General features: G+C 36.1%; 2 protein-coding genes and 1 pseudogene across 2 annotated transcripts; 2 read left to right on the forward strand and 1 right to left on the reverse strand.

Annotated features, from left to right (window-relative positions):
• The first annotated feature begins 5144 nt into the window (after positions 1-5144).
• Positions 5145-6809, forward strand: myadml2 (myeloid associated differentiation marker like 2). Its single transcript, XM_016469826.1, has 2 exons — positions 5145-5420; positions 5569-6809. The coding sequence occupies exon 2, from the start codon at positions 5802-5804 to the stop codon at positions 6711-6713; it is 912 nt and encodes a 303-aa protein (XP_016325312.1). The 5' UTR covers positions 5145-5420; positions 5569-5801; the 3' UTR covers positions 6714-6809.
• A 2334-nt stretch (positions 6810-9143) lies between these two features.
• LOC107675279 (pyrroline-5-carboxylate reductase 1, mitochondrial-like) lies at positions 9144-15211 on the forward strand. Its single transcript, XM_016469609.1, has 8 exons — positions 9144-9275; positions 9490-9562; positions 11195-11265; positions 11378-11557; positions 13196-13417; positions 13533-13625; positions 13720-13883; positions 14742-15211. Exons 2-8 carry the CDS (start codon positions 9496-9498, stop codon positions 14905-14907), a joined length of 963 nt encoding a protein of 320 aa, XP_016325095.1. The 5' UTR covers positions 9144-9275; positions 9490-9495; the 3' UTR covers positions 14908-15211.
• A 402-nt stretch (positions 15212-15613) lies between these two features.
• The window catches only part of LOC107675366 (natterin-like protein), a 1177-nt pseudogene continuing 186 nt past the window's right edge, over positions 15614-16604 (reverse strand).

Raw genomic sequence — 16604 nt, forward strand, 5'->3', positions numbered from 1 at the left:
AGAGATTTGGAATGGAGCCCTTGTCAGATCCACCTCAGTTAAACCATGGGCTGCTGACTGTTTAAAGGTTCCCAATACAACACAGTACCAGTGAAAGTACTGAAGAACCATGTAACCAGGACAAGGTACACCTGCATCTTTGCTATTAATTTATCTTTTGGTTATAAAAGTATCACGAATGTAATCCAGTTTTACGGATCTTCAGCATTGTTGTTTGCTTTGTGTTTTTTTTTTTTTATCTTATTTTTGTTTTTTTACCAATATATTTAGCCACAGTTTATTAGAGTTTTATATGTCCATTCAGTGGAAGAAAATACAGAGAGCGAGAGAACAGAGATTATCGATTATAGAGTTTATAATCTGTATCACATATTATAAAGTTTATGAAGTACATGTAAAATATATAGATCTACTCAAGAATCTTAAAAACAGGAATTTCAGAACAGACAGACACTGGATCACCTGCTCTAAACCCAACACCATTCTTGGGGTATGGCTAAGTTGTGATAAAACATGTCATAATAATAGTGTTTTAAGGAATAGCAATAGCCTTATAATAAATTATGTTACCATTTACTATCTCCCATGCCATTCCAAACATTATTTATTTCTTCAGTAAAACACAACTGGAGAGCTTTTCAAAAATGTCCAAGCTTCTGTTTTTGATACCATCAAAGTTTATGGTCATTTATTCTGCCAAAAACCATTAGGACATAATGGCGCCATGAAAGTATCATATTAGTCCATATGATCAATACAATACAGAGTTCTGGCATGAAACTCTAGATGGCACAGTCCGATAGGTCTAACTCAACCTGACCTAAAGACATCATTATCACATGGCACAGCTGATTGGTTCTCTCCTGTGTCAGCAGCCAATGAGCTCGCTGCTCAACATTCAGATATATGACTAGTGCTTGCTGTAGCAGTTTGCAACGTGCTTCAGAAACCCTCCACCTTCCCCAGCTCCACCTGTATAGATCTGCTACGAGGTGATTAATGTATGCTATATGGGGTTATTTCATGTGTTATATTTGCAGCAGCAGTATTTCTTACATGCTCACAGCAGTATGTTGTGGATGTATTGGCAGTAGCAAGTCTCGGTACTTGCTCTGATGCATCAGCAGCGTAGCAGATCTATTCCTCCAAGACCAAACACATTAACGTTGTCATGTACATTACTATGCCAATCCCTCTGAGAGTAGTCACGACAGAAATATATTTCAAGTCTTCTGAAGCCATTCATGCCATAGCTCTCACATCTCATTTGCGATCAAGTGGACACAAAACAACCATCAGTGACTTTTACCTGAACTCAAGTGTGAATGACAGTTCTGAGCCCTAGCACTAAAATCAGAATATGTATCATGGTATGGATGAAAAATCCATACCACGGATCATGGTATTGGGAAGTAATGACATGGACTACTTTTTGAAGAATTCTGAAGCAGTATAAATCCACTTGTGCTTGTATACAAAAACACAAGATTGGACGTTGTTGAAATTTCTTAAACTACATGAGGGTGAGTAAATGATGTCAGAATTTTTATACATGCTCACAAATCCTGGATGAAATGCTAATTCCAGAAAACAGATCCTCCTTTTCATAGTCACATTCCAGGCACACGTTATCCTGAATGTGACCCTGCTACTCAGGTCGGTATCTATGCCTTTTTGGTGTACTTTCAGTTGAACTCATTCACATTGTATTAAAATGGGGATTTCACTCATTTCACTGTGTACGTAGAAACTCTTGGGACATATTTTTCTTAGTATCTTAATGGTAAAATAAGCAAAATTACATTGTTGGAGTGCTATTCCCCTTTGTGTAATAAACCACCATTGTACTGACTGGACAGTAAGGCGACTGATCACAGTTTTATCAATGCAAATTCTCACTCGATTGGGAGAGGGTATTGTGCTCATTATCTATGTATAGGTTTTCTTAACAGCTGACTCCTTTGTGAGTATTTTTGTCAAATGAAGACACTCTAGACTGTTAAAATATTTAATAGAAAAGTACTTTTTTAATATAACTTTTTTGTAGCGGTCTCATGAAAAATAATAAAAACAAATAAATCAACCAAAAGAAACGAAAACAACAGAGATGTGAAGGTATTACTAATTGCTATTTTGTTCTGTTAACATATTTGATATATCTGAAACTCAATCTACATTGGTAAGTTGCATATTTATTTTGTTATGTAAATCGTATTTATAATGCTATTTTCACAGAGAAGTGATTCTTTGTAAATTGTAAATAATGCTGTTTTTTTCTTGTGTTGAATGCATGTATGTTTCCATGAAAGAACACATTACAGTTATTTCAAAGAAACGTTCAGTATCGCCTTTTCATTTTTAGACACATTTAAAGCCCAAAGCCTCCCTGCCGACCTCATGGAGCTACTGAATTAGGAATCATGATACTTTAACATCAATCATCAATCATATTTTATATTCATAACATTACAGGACTATTTCTGTCAGGAATTGATTGGAGGGCCCACCAGATGTGGATTCAAGACTAGTATTGGGGATAATGCATTACAAGTAATGCAAGTTATGTAATCAGATTACTTTTTGCAAGTAACTAGTGAAGTAATACATTACTTTTTAATTTCAGAAAAAAAAATATTTGAGTTACTTTTTCAAATAAGTAATGCCAGTTACTTTGTTTTCCCATTTACTGACTGTCCCCATGTTGAGAGAAATTGGGAGTAAGTGCAGAGGAATTGTGTGTGCTTAGTTCTAGACTAAATGTGAACATGCATTAACTCATCTCACCTGCACAAAAACAGATTCAGTATTCCTCAAAATTACTACAAACAGTTAAATGCAAACTTAGAATATGACACAAACCTGCAATAATTAAATATGCTAAATAACACAAATATCCTTTATGGATTTAATCCCATTTTATTATCGAATTGCCTTTGTTGCTGACCTTCAATGACCCAATTCAACCATAATAAGCAAAAATGACTTTAGATAAACATAACATTTGTATTTATTTTTTTATTGCTGAAGAGTGTTGAACTTTCTTCTCCTTTGTCCTATTCTTAATGCAATGTGAGCACAGCTGAAAGCTTTGTTTTGAGCTGCGCTCTCTATTGTACAGATGTGAATTTACATTTCCTTTAGCCTGAGGCTTATTCATTTCACTTTTAGTGTGAAAGGACTTTTACATTTGCCAAAAATAGAACTTTTTATATTAAAAACAAAACAAGCAAGCCCGGCTCAGATTAAAAAGTAACGCAAAAGTAACGTAATACATTAACGAAGTAACTAAGTAATGTAATTAGTTACTTTTTAAGGGAGTAACACAATATTGTAATGCATTACTTTTAAAGGGGTGGTTGATTGCGATTTCACTTTTTCGAAGCAAAGCTGAAAAGCTGAAAGTTCAATGCAAACGGAGATATCGTCTTTTAAAATTCTGGTAGTTTAATGCCTACTAGGGCTGTGCAAAAAACGAATGCGATTTTCATGCGCATCTCGTCAGTAAAGCCGCTCCTGTGATTAGTAGTAAATCTCCAGCACGTGCGTTCAGATGGAGCGACATGTACTACACAGAGTCGTAGTTCACTGACAAGCTACACAAAATCGCGTTCAAAATCGGCAATGAATCGCCTGCGATTATAAACGCGATTTTGTGTAGCTTGTCAGTGAACTAGGCATCACAATATGGTAAGGGGTGTAACATTTCCGTCACATGTTTGAGGTATTCGGCCAAGCACTGGATAGCTGGCCAATCACAGCACACCTCGCTTTTCAGAACGACGAGCTTTGTAAAAATCAACGCGTTTCAGAAAGGCGTGGCATAGAGGAGAAACATTAATGTACAGTATTTGGAAAATAATGTTTTTTAACCTTAAACCGCATAAACACATTTCATTACAGCAAATACACAAAATAATGTTCTTTTTAAACAACGTCATATGACCCCTTTAATGAAAAGTCTATAACATACATTGGTTAAAATTTCTCAATGGTAGTGTAAAACAACACCCTTTTTACCTTGTCAAAAACAGCTCTTTTCACAGCAACTCGTTTTGTTGCATGCTGCTTTAAATGCAAATGAGCTCTGCAGACCCCACCCCTCTCTTCTGTGGGGTGACTAGCCGTTCTCTGAGAGACCGTAAACTTTAGCCGCATTTAGCCGCGAAACTCGCTAACTAGCACATTATTAGGAAAGGCGATTTGCAAAGATACATAACAAAACCTTATACTCACTTCTTCTGGAGGTGAAGCTGGATGACGAATGATTCGTGCAAACATACAGTAGATTCATTTAGGTAGATCGGGGGGCATTCCATTCAAAAATAAGCGTAATCCACTTGGTCTTAAGAGGCTCAGATGCCAGGAGTAAATGACAACTGCTATGTTCATTATTACATCCAACAACAAAACACCTCAGTCGCTAATGAGACATTCTTGTCTACACCTGCTCCGGCGTCGGAACAATGGAGGATTGTTGACAGCTCACTCAGGGCGGGTCTAAGGTAAAACGCCAGTGTCAGTCAACAATCGTGGGAGCGGCCTTGCCCTGTGTGACGTCACACAGCCAAGCATCTGAGAACGGCTTGATTTGAGAAAGGGGTTAAGATTTATGTGAATTATAAAAAAAACACTGGGTGGATTTTTATCATTATAGGGTGGATGTGTACACACACACACAGCCAACACACATTTATGTAAAAGTGAATTTTGCATCCGATGACTCCTTTAACAAAGTATGAAAAACTACTTCTTAATTTAAAAATAAAGACATTCAGAAACATTAGGTAATGTAAAAAAAAATAATCTAAATTATCACTAATGGGGAAAAAAAATGAATTACAAACTGACAAGCCATTTTTCATCTGCTCTTAATCTGGGGCCATTACATTGCACTTTTTCTTTGAGCCAGACAGATGTGCCAGGGCCTACACCTTGTAACTGTCCCTAAATAGCTCACACACATACACACACAGTTTGCAACCATATGAAACATGACTCCCTGCACTGTTGCTTGACGCGGACATTTGGATTCCCACCCCATTCCACAGTGGAATATAGGGCTCTATTTATAGAGCTGGTGGAGCCCGTGGCCCTGAGCTCGGCAGAACGCACTCATTAAATTCGCTTTCCCTAGTACACTTCAACTCAAAGCCCAGCACACGCCAGTGTGTGTGAGAGTGGAAACCGTGCTAGAGAGAGTAAGAGATCTAAGGTAATCAGTGTTAAAAGAAGAAGAAAGTTTAAAGAAATTGGGAACCTGATTCCATCGCATGTGGGATATTTACTGGATCTTGCTAATCTTGTTATGAAGAGACACTTTAGCTAAAGCAGCATCTTGAAGGTGACTTTCGACTTATGTGGAACTTTCAGTGGTCACGATCAACTGACAAACACCATAGAACAAGACCTGCGAGGACAAGGTGACTATGTAAAGACTCAAGCTGTAAGGTGTCCTAGAGAGCCATCGACTGGAATTTGGAACTTTATGTAAATAACAGCAATGATTTGAATTTAAAAGTCAATTATCTTATGGTCATTCTATTGCTTTTGCTACTGTTTGCTAGATAGACTTTTGTCTTCAAGTTCCTCTTCACTCACAGACAGAGAACATCCAGAGTTTTTACTGTAATCCGATCCTACACACTCTCCAGTAATTATAAAGCAGAGCTGGGAAGCAGTAAAGGAGATTTGTCATTAAGGCTGCCTAAATAAAGAGGCAGGCAAAGGGCGAGGTCTGTGGATTGGGCCGTGGAGGTGCAGCGACACTCATCTGATTCATCGAGATCCACCCAAAGCTTCCTATGGACCCCCAAGGAGGCCATTATCTAAACAAGGCAGCAGTACTGTCTGGAGTCGGCGCTGCCCGGATGTGCCAGCTGCTTCTGGGTTGCACCACCATGGCCTTGGTGGCCCACAGTGCAGGTTTCAGCGCCACCTACGGGACCTACTGCATGTTCGTCTGGTGCTTCTGCTTTGCCGTCACACTGGTGGTCTTCACTCTGGACGTGACGAGGCTACATGGGTGTATGCCCATCTCCTGGGACAACTTCACTGTGGCCTTCGCCATGTTGGCCACTCTCATGTACGTCACGGCCTCGATAGTCTACCCCGTCTACTTCCTCAGATCCGAGTGCCCATCCGAGGGCTGCGAGGTGCGCAACTATCGCATCGCCGTCACCGTCTGCTCCAGTGTCTGCTGCTTCGCTTATGGAGCCGAGGTGTTCATCACACGGGCCAAGCCGGGCCACGTGGTTGGCTACATGGCCACTGTGTCTGGGCTGCTCAAGGTGGTCCAAGCCTTCATAGCCTGCATCATCTTCGGCGCTCTGGCCAATGACAGTGAATACAACCGCCACATCCCTACTCAGTACTGCGTGGTGATCTACAGCCTGTGCTTCGCTGTAACCGTCGTGGTGGTGGCTCTGACCGTCTCGGGGAGAACGTCTTCGCTGCGCTTCCCTTTCGACCGCTTTGTGGTCATCTACACCTTCCTGGCTATGCTGCTGTATCTGAGTGCTGCTGTGGTCTGGCCGGTTTTTAGTTTTGATAAGAAGTATGGCACCCCGGGGCGACCAGAAGACTGTCCGAGAGGAAAGTGCCCATGGGACAGCAAGCTGGTGATTGCCGTGTTCACTTGTGCCAACCTGGTGCTGTACTTCACCGATCTGGTTTACTCTCAAAGAATACGATTTGTCTCGCATTCAGCTGCATAAGACCAGCTCATCTCCAGAACGGTGGACATATGAATACTGGAAATGAGGCATGAAAATTTTGTAACATACAGCCATGCCAATAAAATACAGCTGTGTGTATTTGTAGTACTTTAAAAATATTCTGGATTTTTGTAATTTTGTTGATTAGAATTAAATTGTTTAGACTTTCCAACTGCAATTCTAACTCCAATTGATTTTTTTCTTGGTGTTACTTAATAAAGTTGTTACTTTGCTTAGTAGAATGAAATCAAAGCAATTTTAGACTCTATTCCAATGTAAAATTGACTTCTGTGACAATACCTCTCCGCAATTCATTGACACTGTAAGTCTTAAAGGGATAGTTCACCCAAAAATGTAAATTCTGCCATTGTTTACTCACTTTTATGTCATTTTAAACTGACTTTATTTCTTCTGTAGAACACAAAGGAAGATATTCTGAAAATGCTGTCAGTTTTGGTGATTGTATTGGACAAAAAATGTATATTATGTTCTACAGAAATTTATAGAGTTTGGAGATGATATGAGGGTGAGTAAAAGATGACAGAAATTTCATTTTTTTGGTGAACTATCCCTTTAAGAATGCTTTTTTTTTTAAGTTGTGAATTAGAACAGTTGTTATATGGCTTACTATGAGTACAACTTAAAGTGTAATTTTTATAATTGAAGTATGCATATAATATTATAGGTTATATGTCACAACATCATCATCATTATTATTATTATTATTATTATTATTATTATTATTATTATTATTATTATTATTATTATTATTATTATTATTATTATTATTATTATTATTATTATTATTATTATTATTATTATTATTATTATTATTATTATTATTATTATTATTATTATTATTATTATTATTATTATTATTATTATTATTATTATTATTATTATTTGATTACTAATACAGTAATGCTTACATTTGGAAATGATAATTTCTAACACAGTCTGACTTTGTCAGCTGCTTATACAAACATGAGAGATCTGTGACCTCTGACTAGGAGAAGAGAATATAGCCTATCACTTGTTTATGTATTGTCCATAAATACTATTTTATTTTATTTTATTTTATTTTATTTTAGAAAGCAATCTCTGCATATCTGGACAATCTACTCAGACTCCAATAATAGTTTATATTTTTTTTTATTGTTATTATTTTTAATAGCATGTGACAATATATTGTTACTTATTTTCAATACATTTAAATAAATCAAAATATGTTGGTAATTAAACTGGATTCTTTTGTGCCCAGATCAGTTTCTTTCTCTTTCTCAACACTTTAAAAAACTAGCAAACAAAAATGACCAGGTACACAAATTAAGACACTTTTCTGTATGAATATGCCCACATGGCAAAAAAAGTGGCCAAAATATATTTCAAAATATATTGAAATGTATGCTATGTTGCAAACAGTGAAGCTCAATGATATATAATTTTGAAATAGAAAATATATTTAGTTTCATCCATCATATAGCAAAATATATTTCTAAATGTATTTCAGGGGGATGAAAAAAATACATTTCAGCAACCTACATTTAGGATAAACACAAATGTGGATGATCAAAGGTAGATTTAATAATGTTTAATATATTGCAATATTGCATTTTTTTTTTCGAGCATTTTAAATTATGTTCCTTGCTGAAGTTTATTCAAATGAGTTATGTGTTCACACGTGTTACACACAACAAATTGAGTTTTTGAATGCATTTTCTTGGACTGAAATATATAGAGGTCAAAGTAGATTTGTTTATATTATATATTTATACATTTAAAATATCTTTTCAAAAATATGGCCAAAAATAAATTGGTAGTAAAATGTATTTACGTAAATATATTTTGAAACATATTTGAGCAAAAATATATATTTTTAAATATATTTAAAAAAATATGTGGCTTTTTATTTATTTATTTTATTTATTATGATTTTTTTTTTTTTGGTAGTATAGGTGTGTGGATAGGTGTTTATAACCAACTTTATTATGAACATTTATAGAAGTTAGTTAATCTGACAACATTTTATTTGGGGTAGTAATAGTCTGTAATATCATTGTGGTAATAGATTATGTTTAGTTTCAACCAAAAACTATAGAATACCTTAAAGGGACTTTGGTTTCAACTGAAAACAACAGATCTATGGTAAATTAAATAAAAAAAAGTTAAACTAGTTAAATATAGGTGGAACAGAGAGCAAGAAAATAGTACTGAGGAATAAATACACATCAATAAAAAGTAAACATATCAAATATAAGGAATCTGGTAAATTTATCAGACAAGCGGATACAGTGTCGCTGTCTTTCTGTTGACACAAGCCCACGTGCTCACGCAACTGGCTTGTCTGACAGCTTAGCTGGCCAATCAAAACGCACGGTACATCCATGAAGTACAGCGATTGGCTGAGACTCAAGCAGTGCTCTACCGTGATTGGTCAAAGCCTTTTACTCCACTTCAGTAATGGCAGTATAACTAAACGTCCACGTACAACGTGAACACAACAAACAAACGTGAAATAGAGAAAATATAAGTACACCAGCTCTTCGAACGACAATATTTAAGGTACGCTTGTTAGGTAACTTTTAAACATTTAGTTTTCGGCATTTAGCTCATTGGCTCTGCTGCTTTACTGCTTTTTAATCCAATCAGGAAATAAACAGCAAGCAGACTCCGTCTTGATATTACCTCATCTTATCAGTGAATTGCCTTTAACTGATTGTTAACTTGTGTGTTTAGTCTGCTGGTGAATGCTGATCGGTGTGATTGTTATTGACAGGTCAAAATGAGCGTTGGGTTCATCGGAGCAGGTCAGTTGGCTCACGCGCTGGTGAAGGGCTTCACAGCAGCAGGTAAAGCAGCAGCAGCAGCAGCGCATTACACACAACAACCACTAGAGGAGCCAAAACACTACAACGAGCGAACAATCCAAATCACCCTACTTTATTAAAGGGGTCATATGATGCTGCTAAAAAGAACATTATTTTGTGTATTTGGTGTAATGAAATGTGTTTATGCGGTTTAAAGTTCAAAAAACACATTATTTTCCACATACTGTACATTATTGTTTCTCCTCTATGCCCCGCCTTTTTGAAACGTGTCGATTTTTACAAAGCTCATCGGTCTGAAAAAGCGAGGTGTGCTGTGATTGGCCAGCTATCCAATGTGTTGTGATTGGCCGAATACCTCAAGCGTGAGACGGAAATGTTACGCCCCTCAGATACTGTTGATGCCGTGTCCGACCGGAGCGACGAGACATAAACATTAAAACCCATTACAAACTAGGCCTCACCAAACATGCACTGATGCACATTAGTCAAAGTTTTTAAATGTAAAACCAGACTTTATTAAATAAGTACAATTTTGCACATTATATCGAGTAATATAGACAAAATAAAGGTAAATAGTAGTAGTAGTAATAATAATAATAATGTTTTTTTATTTTATGTGATCTCCATCTATCCATCTTGGTAGTGGGCAATTGTCAGAGCATTTTGTCAAAACGTTTTTTTTTTACTAAAATATTTAATAAAACATCATGCATATAAATAAACACACTTTACCCATTGTTTATGCCAATAAAACGCCAAAGAAAAATGATTTGAAAAAAATCGTTCTCAAAAGCAATATTATGAAAAAAGCAAGGCGTAAAATTAGGAGTAAAATGACATTTATTACATGTGCATGCAAAAGTGTCACTTAAAGGAAAACCTCAGAAAAATGCTAAACAATTCTAATGAAAGAAAAAGCGTGAAATAAAATCATTAAAATATGAAACATTAATGTAATAGTAAAACATATTTTGGCTGTATGGTGACATATAATACTATTTATACAACAGTTCGTTCTGGTTCTCAAATGTGATTGGTTGAGAACCGTGAGATATTGTACTGGTATCGTTACAGGAACGCCCTTTCACAATTTTGTATCACTCCGCTTGTTCTAGCCGGGTCTATGTAATCGTAGAGTACGTTAGTTAATATAAGATGAAACGTCTAGCTTTGCGGTCTCTCTCTCTCTCATTTGGATGCACGTCTTGCCGCATTGTTTCTCTCTTATAACCTCATTATTTCTCACTAATAACCTAACTGAAGCAGCACATGCCCTTGATACGAAATCTGAAAGTGACGTATGTTTAACTGTCAACTTGAGCTTTGAATCAGTGGAGGAAGGAAGTAGTTCCGCACAAAAGAGGGTTTTATTAGGCACTCCGTTGTTTCTTGTTTAATTACACGCGTTTCGTCGAACTGTTGTATAAACGCAATATCACTCTCGTACTTGAGCGATACTGGCTCTATAGCAGCGGCTGTGATTACCTCTGGCCTCGTGCCTCTGGCCTAATCACAGCCGCTGATATAGAGCCGGTATCGCTCTCGTACTCGAGTGATATTGCTCATATATGCTTGTACCTTTCCTTAAAGATAACATACACCCTAATCTATAATCTTATTCACAATGTTACTATGCACTCTCCTGTCTATCAGGTGTGATCGCCACACACAGGATAACTGCGAGCTCTCCAGACACAGACCTGCCAACTGTCATTGGGCTAAGAGTGAGTGTTTGACCAGCATCTGAGTCATATTAGACTAAACTATATTAGTTTGAAAGCAATATTCAAATACACTTTTGAACATTGTTAATGAGGTACTTTCTCTGTACTTCAGAAAATGGGAGCATACTTCACCACCAGTAATAAAGAGACTGTGAACAAGAGTGATGTTCTGTTCCTTGCGGTCAAGCCACATATCATTCCCTTCGTTTTGGATGAGATCGGGCCAGACATCGAAGACCGTCATCTCATTGTGTCCTGTGCAGCAGGAGTGACGATCAGCTCCATAGAGAAGGTCAGAATATACCTATTCCATGACACATAATTATATAATGATACCAGCCTTTGGTGGTTTGGTAAAACAAAGCATTCAGTTTAGGGGTATGGAGGACCAAAACAAAATAATAAATAGATGAGGAAATGTGAATGATAAATTAATGAAATTATATGCTAAACAAAATAAATGATAAATACGTAAATTAACGTATTTTTAATGTATTTATTGTTTACATTTTCTCATTATTTTTTCAGTTTTGGTAAGCACATATGTATTTACACTTCCAGTCAAAAGTTTGAAGTTGGTAAGATTTTTTGAAAGAAGTCTCTTATGCTCACCAAGGCTGCAAAATATTTGATAAAAATATTGTGGAATACGGTTACAATTTAAAAGAACTATTTTCCATTTTAATATATTTTGAGAAGTAATTTGTTCCTGTGGTGCAAAGCTTAATTTTCAGCAGCATTTCTCCAGCATTTAGTGTTCAGAAATCATTCTAATATGCTGATTTGCTGCTCAAGAAACATTTCTTAATATTATAAATGTTGAAAACAGTTGTGCTGCTTAATATGTCTGTGGAAACCATGATACACTACCATTCAAAAGTTTGGAATAAGTAATTTTATTTTTATTTTAAATTAATACTTTAATTTAGCAAGGATGCATTAAATAAAAAAGAAGAATAGTTTCAAATAAATGCTGTTCTTTTGAACTATTTATTCATAAAAGAAAAATTCAATTTCTAAAAACATATATTTAATAATAAGATAATATTAAAAACCATTTTTAATAACTGAGCACCAATGATAATTGGTAATAATTGTGCAGCAAATCAGCATATTATAATAATTTCTGAAGGATCATGTGACACTGAAGACTAAAGTAATGATGTCGAAAATTCAGCTTTGCATCACATCAATAAATTACAGTTTAAAATATATTTAAATTAGGGCTGTCAAATAGATTATTCGCGATTAATCGCATTTAAAATAGAAGTGTTGAGTTTACATAATATATGATATGTAAACACAATATGTGTGTGTTTATATATACATAAAAATATATACAGTACACACTCATATATTATGTAAATGCAACACTTTTATTTTGGATGCGATTAATCACGGTTAATTTAATTTAGAAAACAGCCCTAATTTAAACAGAAAACAGTTATTTTAAATGCTAATTATATCTTACAATATTACTGTTTAACTGTATCTATGATCAAATCAATGTAGCCTTGGTGAGCATAAGAGACTTCTTTCAAAAACACATCATTCATATATCATATATTTGTATATCATTCATTCATTCATTCACTTATTATTTCATGTTTGATCATTCATAGAATTTGATCATTCATAGAGTATATCAGATTAAAAAAAAAATGGAAATCCAACAATAATTATATAAATATATATTGAGAATTCCTCTAGTTATGCCCATTTTTGAACACTTGCATTTAATAAGTCTTGCATTAATGCAAAGACAGCTTCACATTATGTGACACTTGATTTAAAAACAAAAGACTGAAAACAGTAAAACCAGTATTAATACAGATTCTGCACTCTTAACTTTGAGCCACACAATATACACACACCTGTGATCACACATCAATTAAATTCTATATCATTTCATAACTTCCTATACTTGTAGAAATTGCTGCAGTACCGCCGGGCTCCTAAAGTAATCCGCTGTATGACGAATACTCCAGTGGTGGTGCGTGAAGGGGCCACGGTGTACGCCACAGGCACCCATGCAGAGGTGGAGGACGGGAAGCTCCTGGAGCAGCTAATGGCCAGTGTGGGCTATTGCACAGAGGTAGAGGAGGACCTGATTGATGCCGTCACTGGCCTTAGTGGCAGCGGCCCAGCCTATGTAAGCGACAACCTAGGATTATAAAGGAGGTTTATACCAACAGTTGAGCTCCTTGTGGCTTCCTTTGCACATCCACCGCTGACTTAGGAAATCTTTATATATCTTTTTATCTTAGGCGTTCCTAGCTGTTGACGCTCTTGCTGATGGAGGGGTGAAGATGGGACTCCCCAGAAGACTGGCTGTGCGACTCGGAGCTCAGGCTCTGCTTGTTAGTTCTTGACAGTCTCTGAAACATTTCTCATCTTGGTAATCTGAGAAATATTTGTGTCTGAGATTTACAGTACAGTGATGCTTTTTGTAAGGGGGCGGCAAAAATGCTCCTGGAGTCCGAGCAACACCCTGGACAGTTAAAAGACAACGTGGCTTCGCCTGGAGGTGCTACGATCCACGCTTTACATGTCATGGAAAGTGGCGGCTTCCGTAGCCTCCTGATCAACGCTGTGGAGGCATCATGCATCAGAACAAGGTACAGCAAAATAAAAAATAAGTGCTATTAAAAAGAAGTCAAAAGAATTGCCGATGATTGATTTTCAGCTAGATGTGTTCATTTAACTTTGTCATTTATGTCATAATCCTTGAAAATTACTTGATAAGCATAGTTTTACTCCCTGTGTTCACGTATTTTCTATTAAAACAGGAAGATGGGGCAGGATATATAAAGTTAGTGTCATTATTCAGTTCAATTGTTATCCAAAAGTTTCATTGAAGTCAAATTGATAATAATTCTGAATATTAGATGTCTTAAACTACTATGTACTTACATTAAAACAACGTTCGAGTGTTCGTGTTGTATTTGCTGCTATTTTATATGCTATTTCATATGTATTTATTTTATTCTGTGTGTTTATTTATTACATTATTTAAATCACATTTTTACTTGTTTTAATAAAATAATATTATTTATTAATTAAAAATTTTTTTACACTGTTTTCTCTAAACATTTCTGTGGCCCCCAGCACCCCCTTGCGACCCCCTGGAGGTCCCCAGACCCCAGTTTGAAAACCCCTGGGGTTAAGGGGTAGTTCTGTGGTCTTCAGTGTAATTACAGTTTTAATTATATGCGGGTAATTTTTTAATGTAAATACAATGAAAATACATGTATGTACACAATAATTACATTGTATCAAATTAATTATTTAAATGTACAGAACAGTTAAAGACACTTACTATAAAGTGGGTTTGTTTATCTTATTAATTTTATTCATACTATCAGACGTCGTCTGGCCACAAAGCTCCCATTTTAAATTTGATGGGCTCTTTAAACAGTTTTGTCTTCCAGATGGACATTGCTCACTCATGCTCACTGTTTTTTATTTTATTTTAGGGAGCTTCAGCACTTAGCTGACCAGGAGAAGATTTCTCCCGCTGCCATAAAGAAAACGACACTGGACAAGGTGCTCCAGCAGCCGGGTGTGACGGCAGCAGGGGTCGGTGTTAGGACCGGACTCAACCTCTTTAACAGTAGCACCTCCAAACACAAGAAAAACTGAACCTCATCAGCATCTGGTTTACAGTAGAGATGAAAACACTTCAAGAATTGCAGATAAGACACTAAAATACCAAAACATTTTTTAAATTGTTCTCATAAACTGGTTAGTAAGCTTTTTTTTTTATAACCTGAACAGTGTGTTTACTTCATTTTCTATATTGTGCTTTTGCCTTATGCTGGTTTGGACCAACTCTAAGCAATAGTTTCTCTTGATATACACTGTGTAGATTTATTAAACTATGTCTGGGCTGACTTGAATGAAATTAAAACATTTATAGTGGGATTTCTAATTTTGAAGCTGTCCTCCCCCCTTTTTAAAAAAAAAATAAATTCTTGGATTTAATATTTACATTTTATTTTTCTTCTGGATAGTTTCTAAACTCTTGTACTGCTCAGTAGTTCTGTGTACTCCAAATAGAAAGAAAAAGTCAAATTCTTTAAATGATTGTCCATTAGGTTATTTGAAGCAAACTGTTTAACTGATAGCAAACCAGGCTTTTAATAGCTCATGACAAGGAATTAATTTCATTTGAAATAATTTTATTAAATCCCACACATTTTGAAAAAAAAATAAAAATAAATTCACAGACACATTTGAATACACGATAAAGTAAATAATACATTGCTGGAGGTACATTTTCGGATCATTACAAGTGAGTATGAAGTATTCGAATTAGTAAAAAAAAATTGACAAAGACTATGTTAAATATATATTTACAATTGCTAAAATATTAAGCAATAGGCCTTTAAAATTAAACAGGAATGCAAAGCAGGCGTGGAAAATCTGCAGACAGCACATGAGAAAATTATTTTGGAATGTAGACAAAGTAACATATAGGCTAGTAAAATCAAAGAATATACAGTATATGTATCAAATCTGTATATCAAATATTTGATTCTTTAGTATCTACTTTTATATATCAGTGTAAGTGATGCCTTTGTATTTGCCTGTGGTTTGAAAAGAAAACATGCTGCCGTTACTGCAGGTCATCCTCACTGTGCCCGTGTACGGCAGGTCAAACGAGCATCTGCCAATGGTGATTTTCACATTCATCTTCTTCCCTGGTGGAATGTCTATATTGGTAGACAGAGTTTCAGTTCTTTCACTAGTGTGCACACGACTGTAAGTGTTTTCTACTCCGACAGAAGTGCTGAATCCTGTGGAAACTTCTGCAATGTCTGGAATCCCGGCCTTTACATCCACCTTGAATTTGGCTGTGATGTTTTCGCTCATAGACCATGTGTTTGTTTGGATTATTTTCTTTGATGTTTCGACTGTTTGCCGTTTGACCGACAGAGGTCTTATTCTTGTAAGTGACAGATTTGATTTCTTCCACTGCCACCTGCGGAGTCACTTGTTTAATGGTGGGATATCTGACGTCGCAAAGAACTATGGATTGAATGTTATTGAGAAACAAAAATCCCATGCAGTCAATGTCCTGTCCGGAATTTCCTACAAGGCCCTGACAAAATCCAGAGCCTACATCCATAGGGTATTCTGTTTTTAAACCCCAGCTTGTCATTTTCACAAAAAATTCTCTTTCCTTGTTGGTTTTGAATTTGATGGCTCCAAGACGCGTGCCGTTTCCGTTGCCCCACAGGGACAGCGTGGCGATCCTCTCCCCAGGCCTGAAGCTGAACTCTGTGTGCTCTCCGACTGGTTCTCCAAATGTTTTTTTTTGCGCCCATCTGAAAGCC

Source organism: Sinocyclocheilus anshuiensis, unplaced genomic scaffold (assembly GCF_001515605.1).
Source record: "Sinocyclocheilus anshuiensis isolate Anshui unplaced genomic scaffold, SAMN03320099.WGS_v1.1 scaffold173, whole genome shotgun sequence".
Classification (NCBI taxonomy): Eukaryota; Metazoa; Chordata; class Actinopteri; order Cypriniformes; family Cyprinidae; genus Sinocyclocheilus; species Sinocyclocheilus anshuiensis.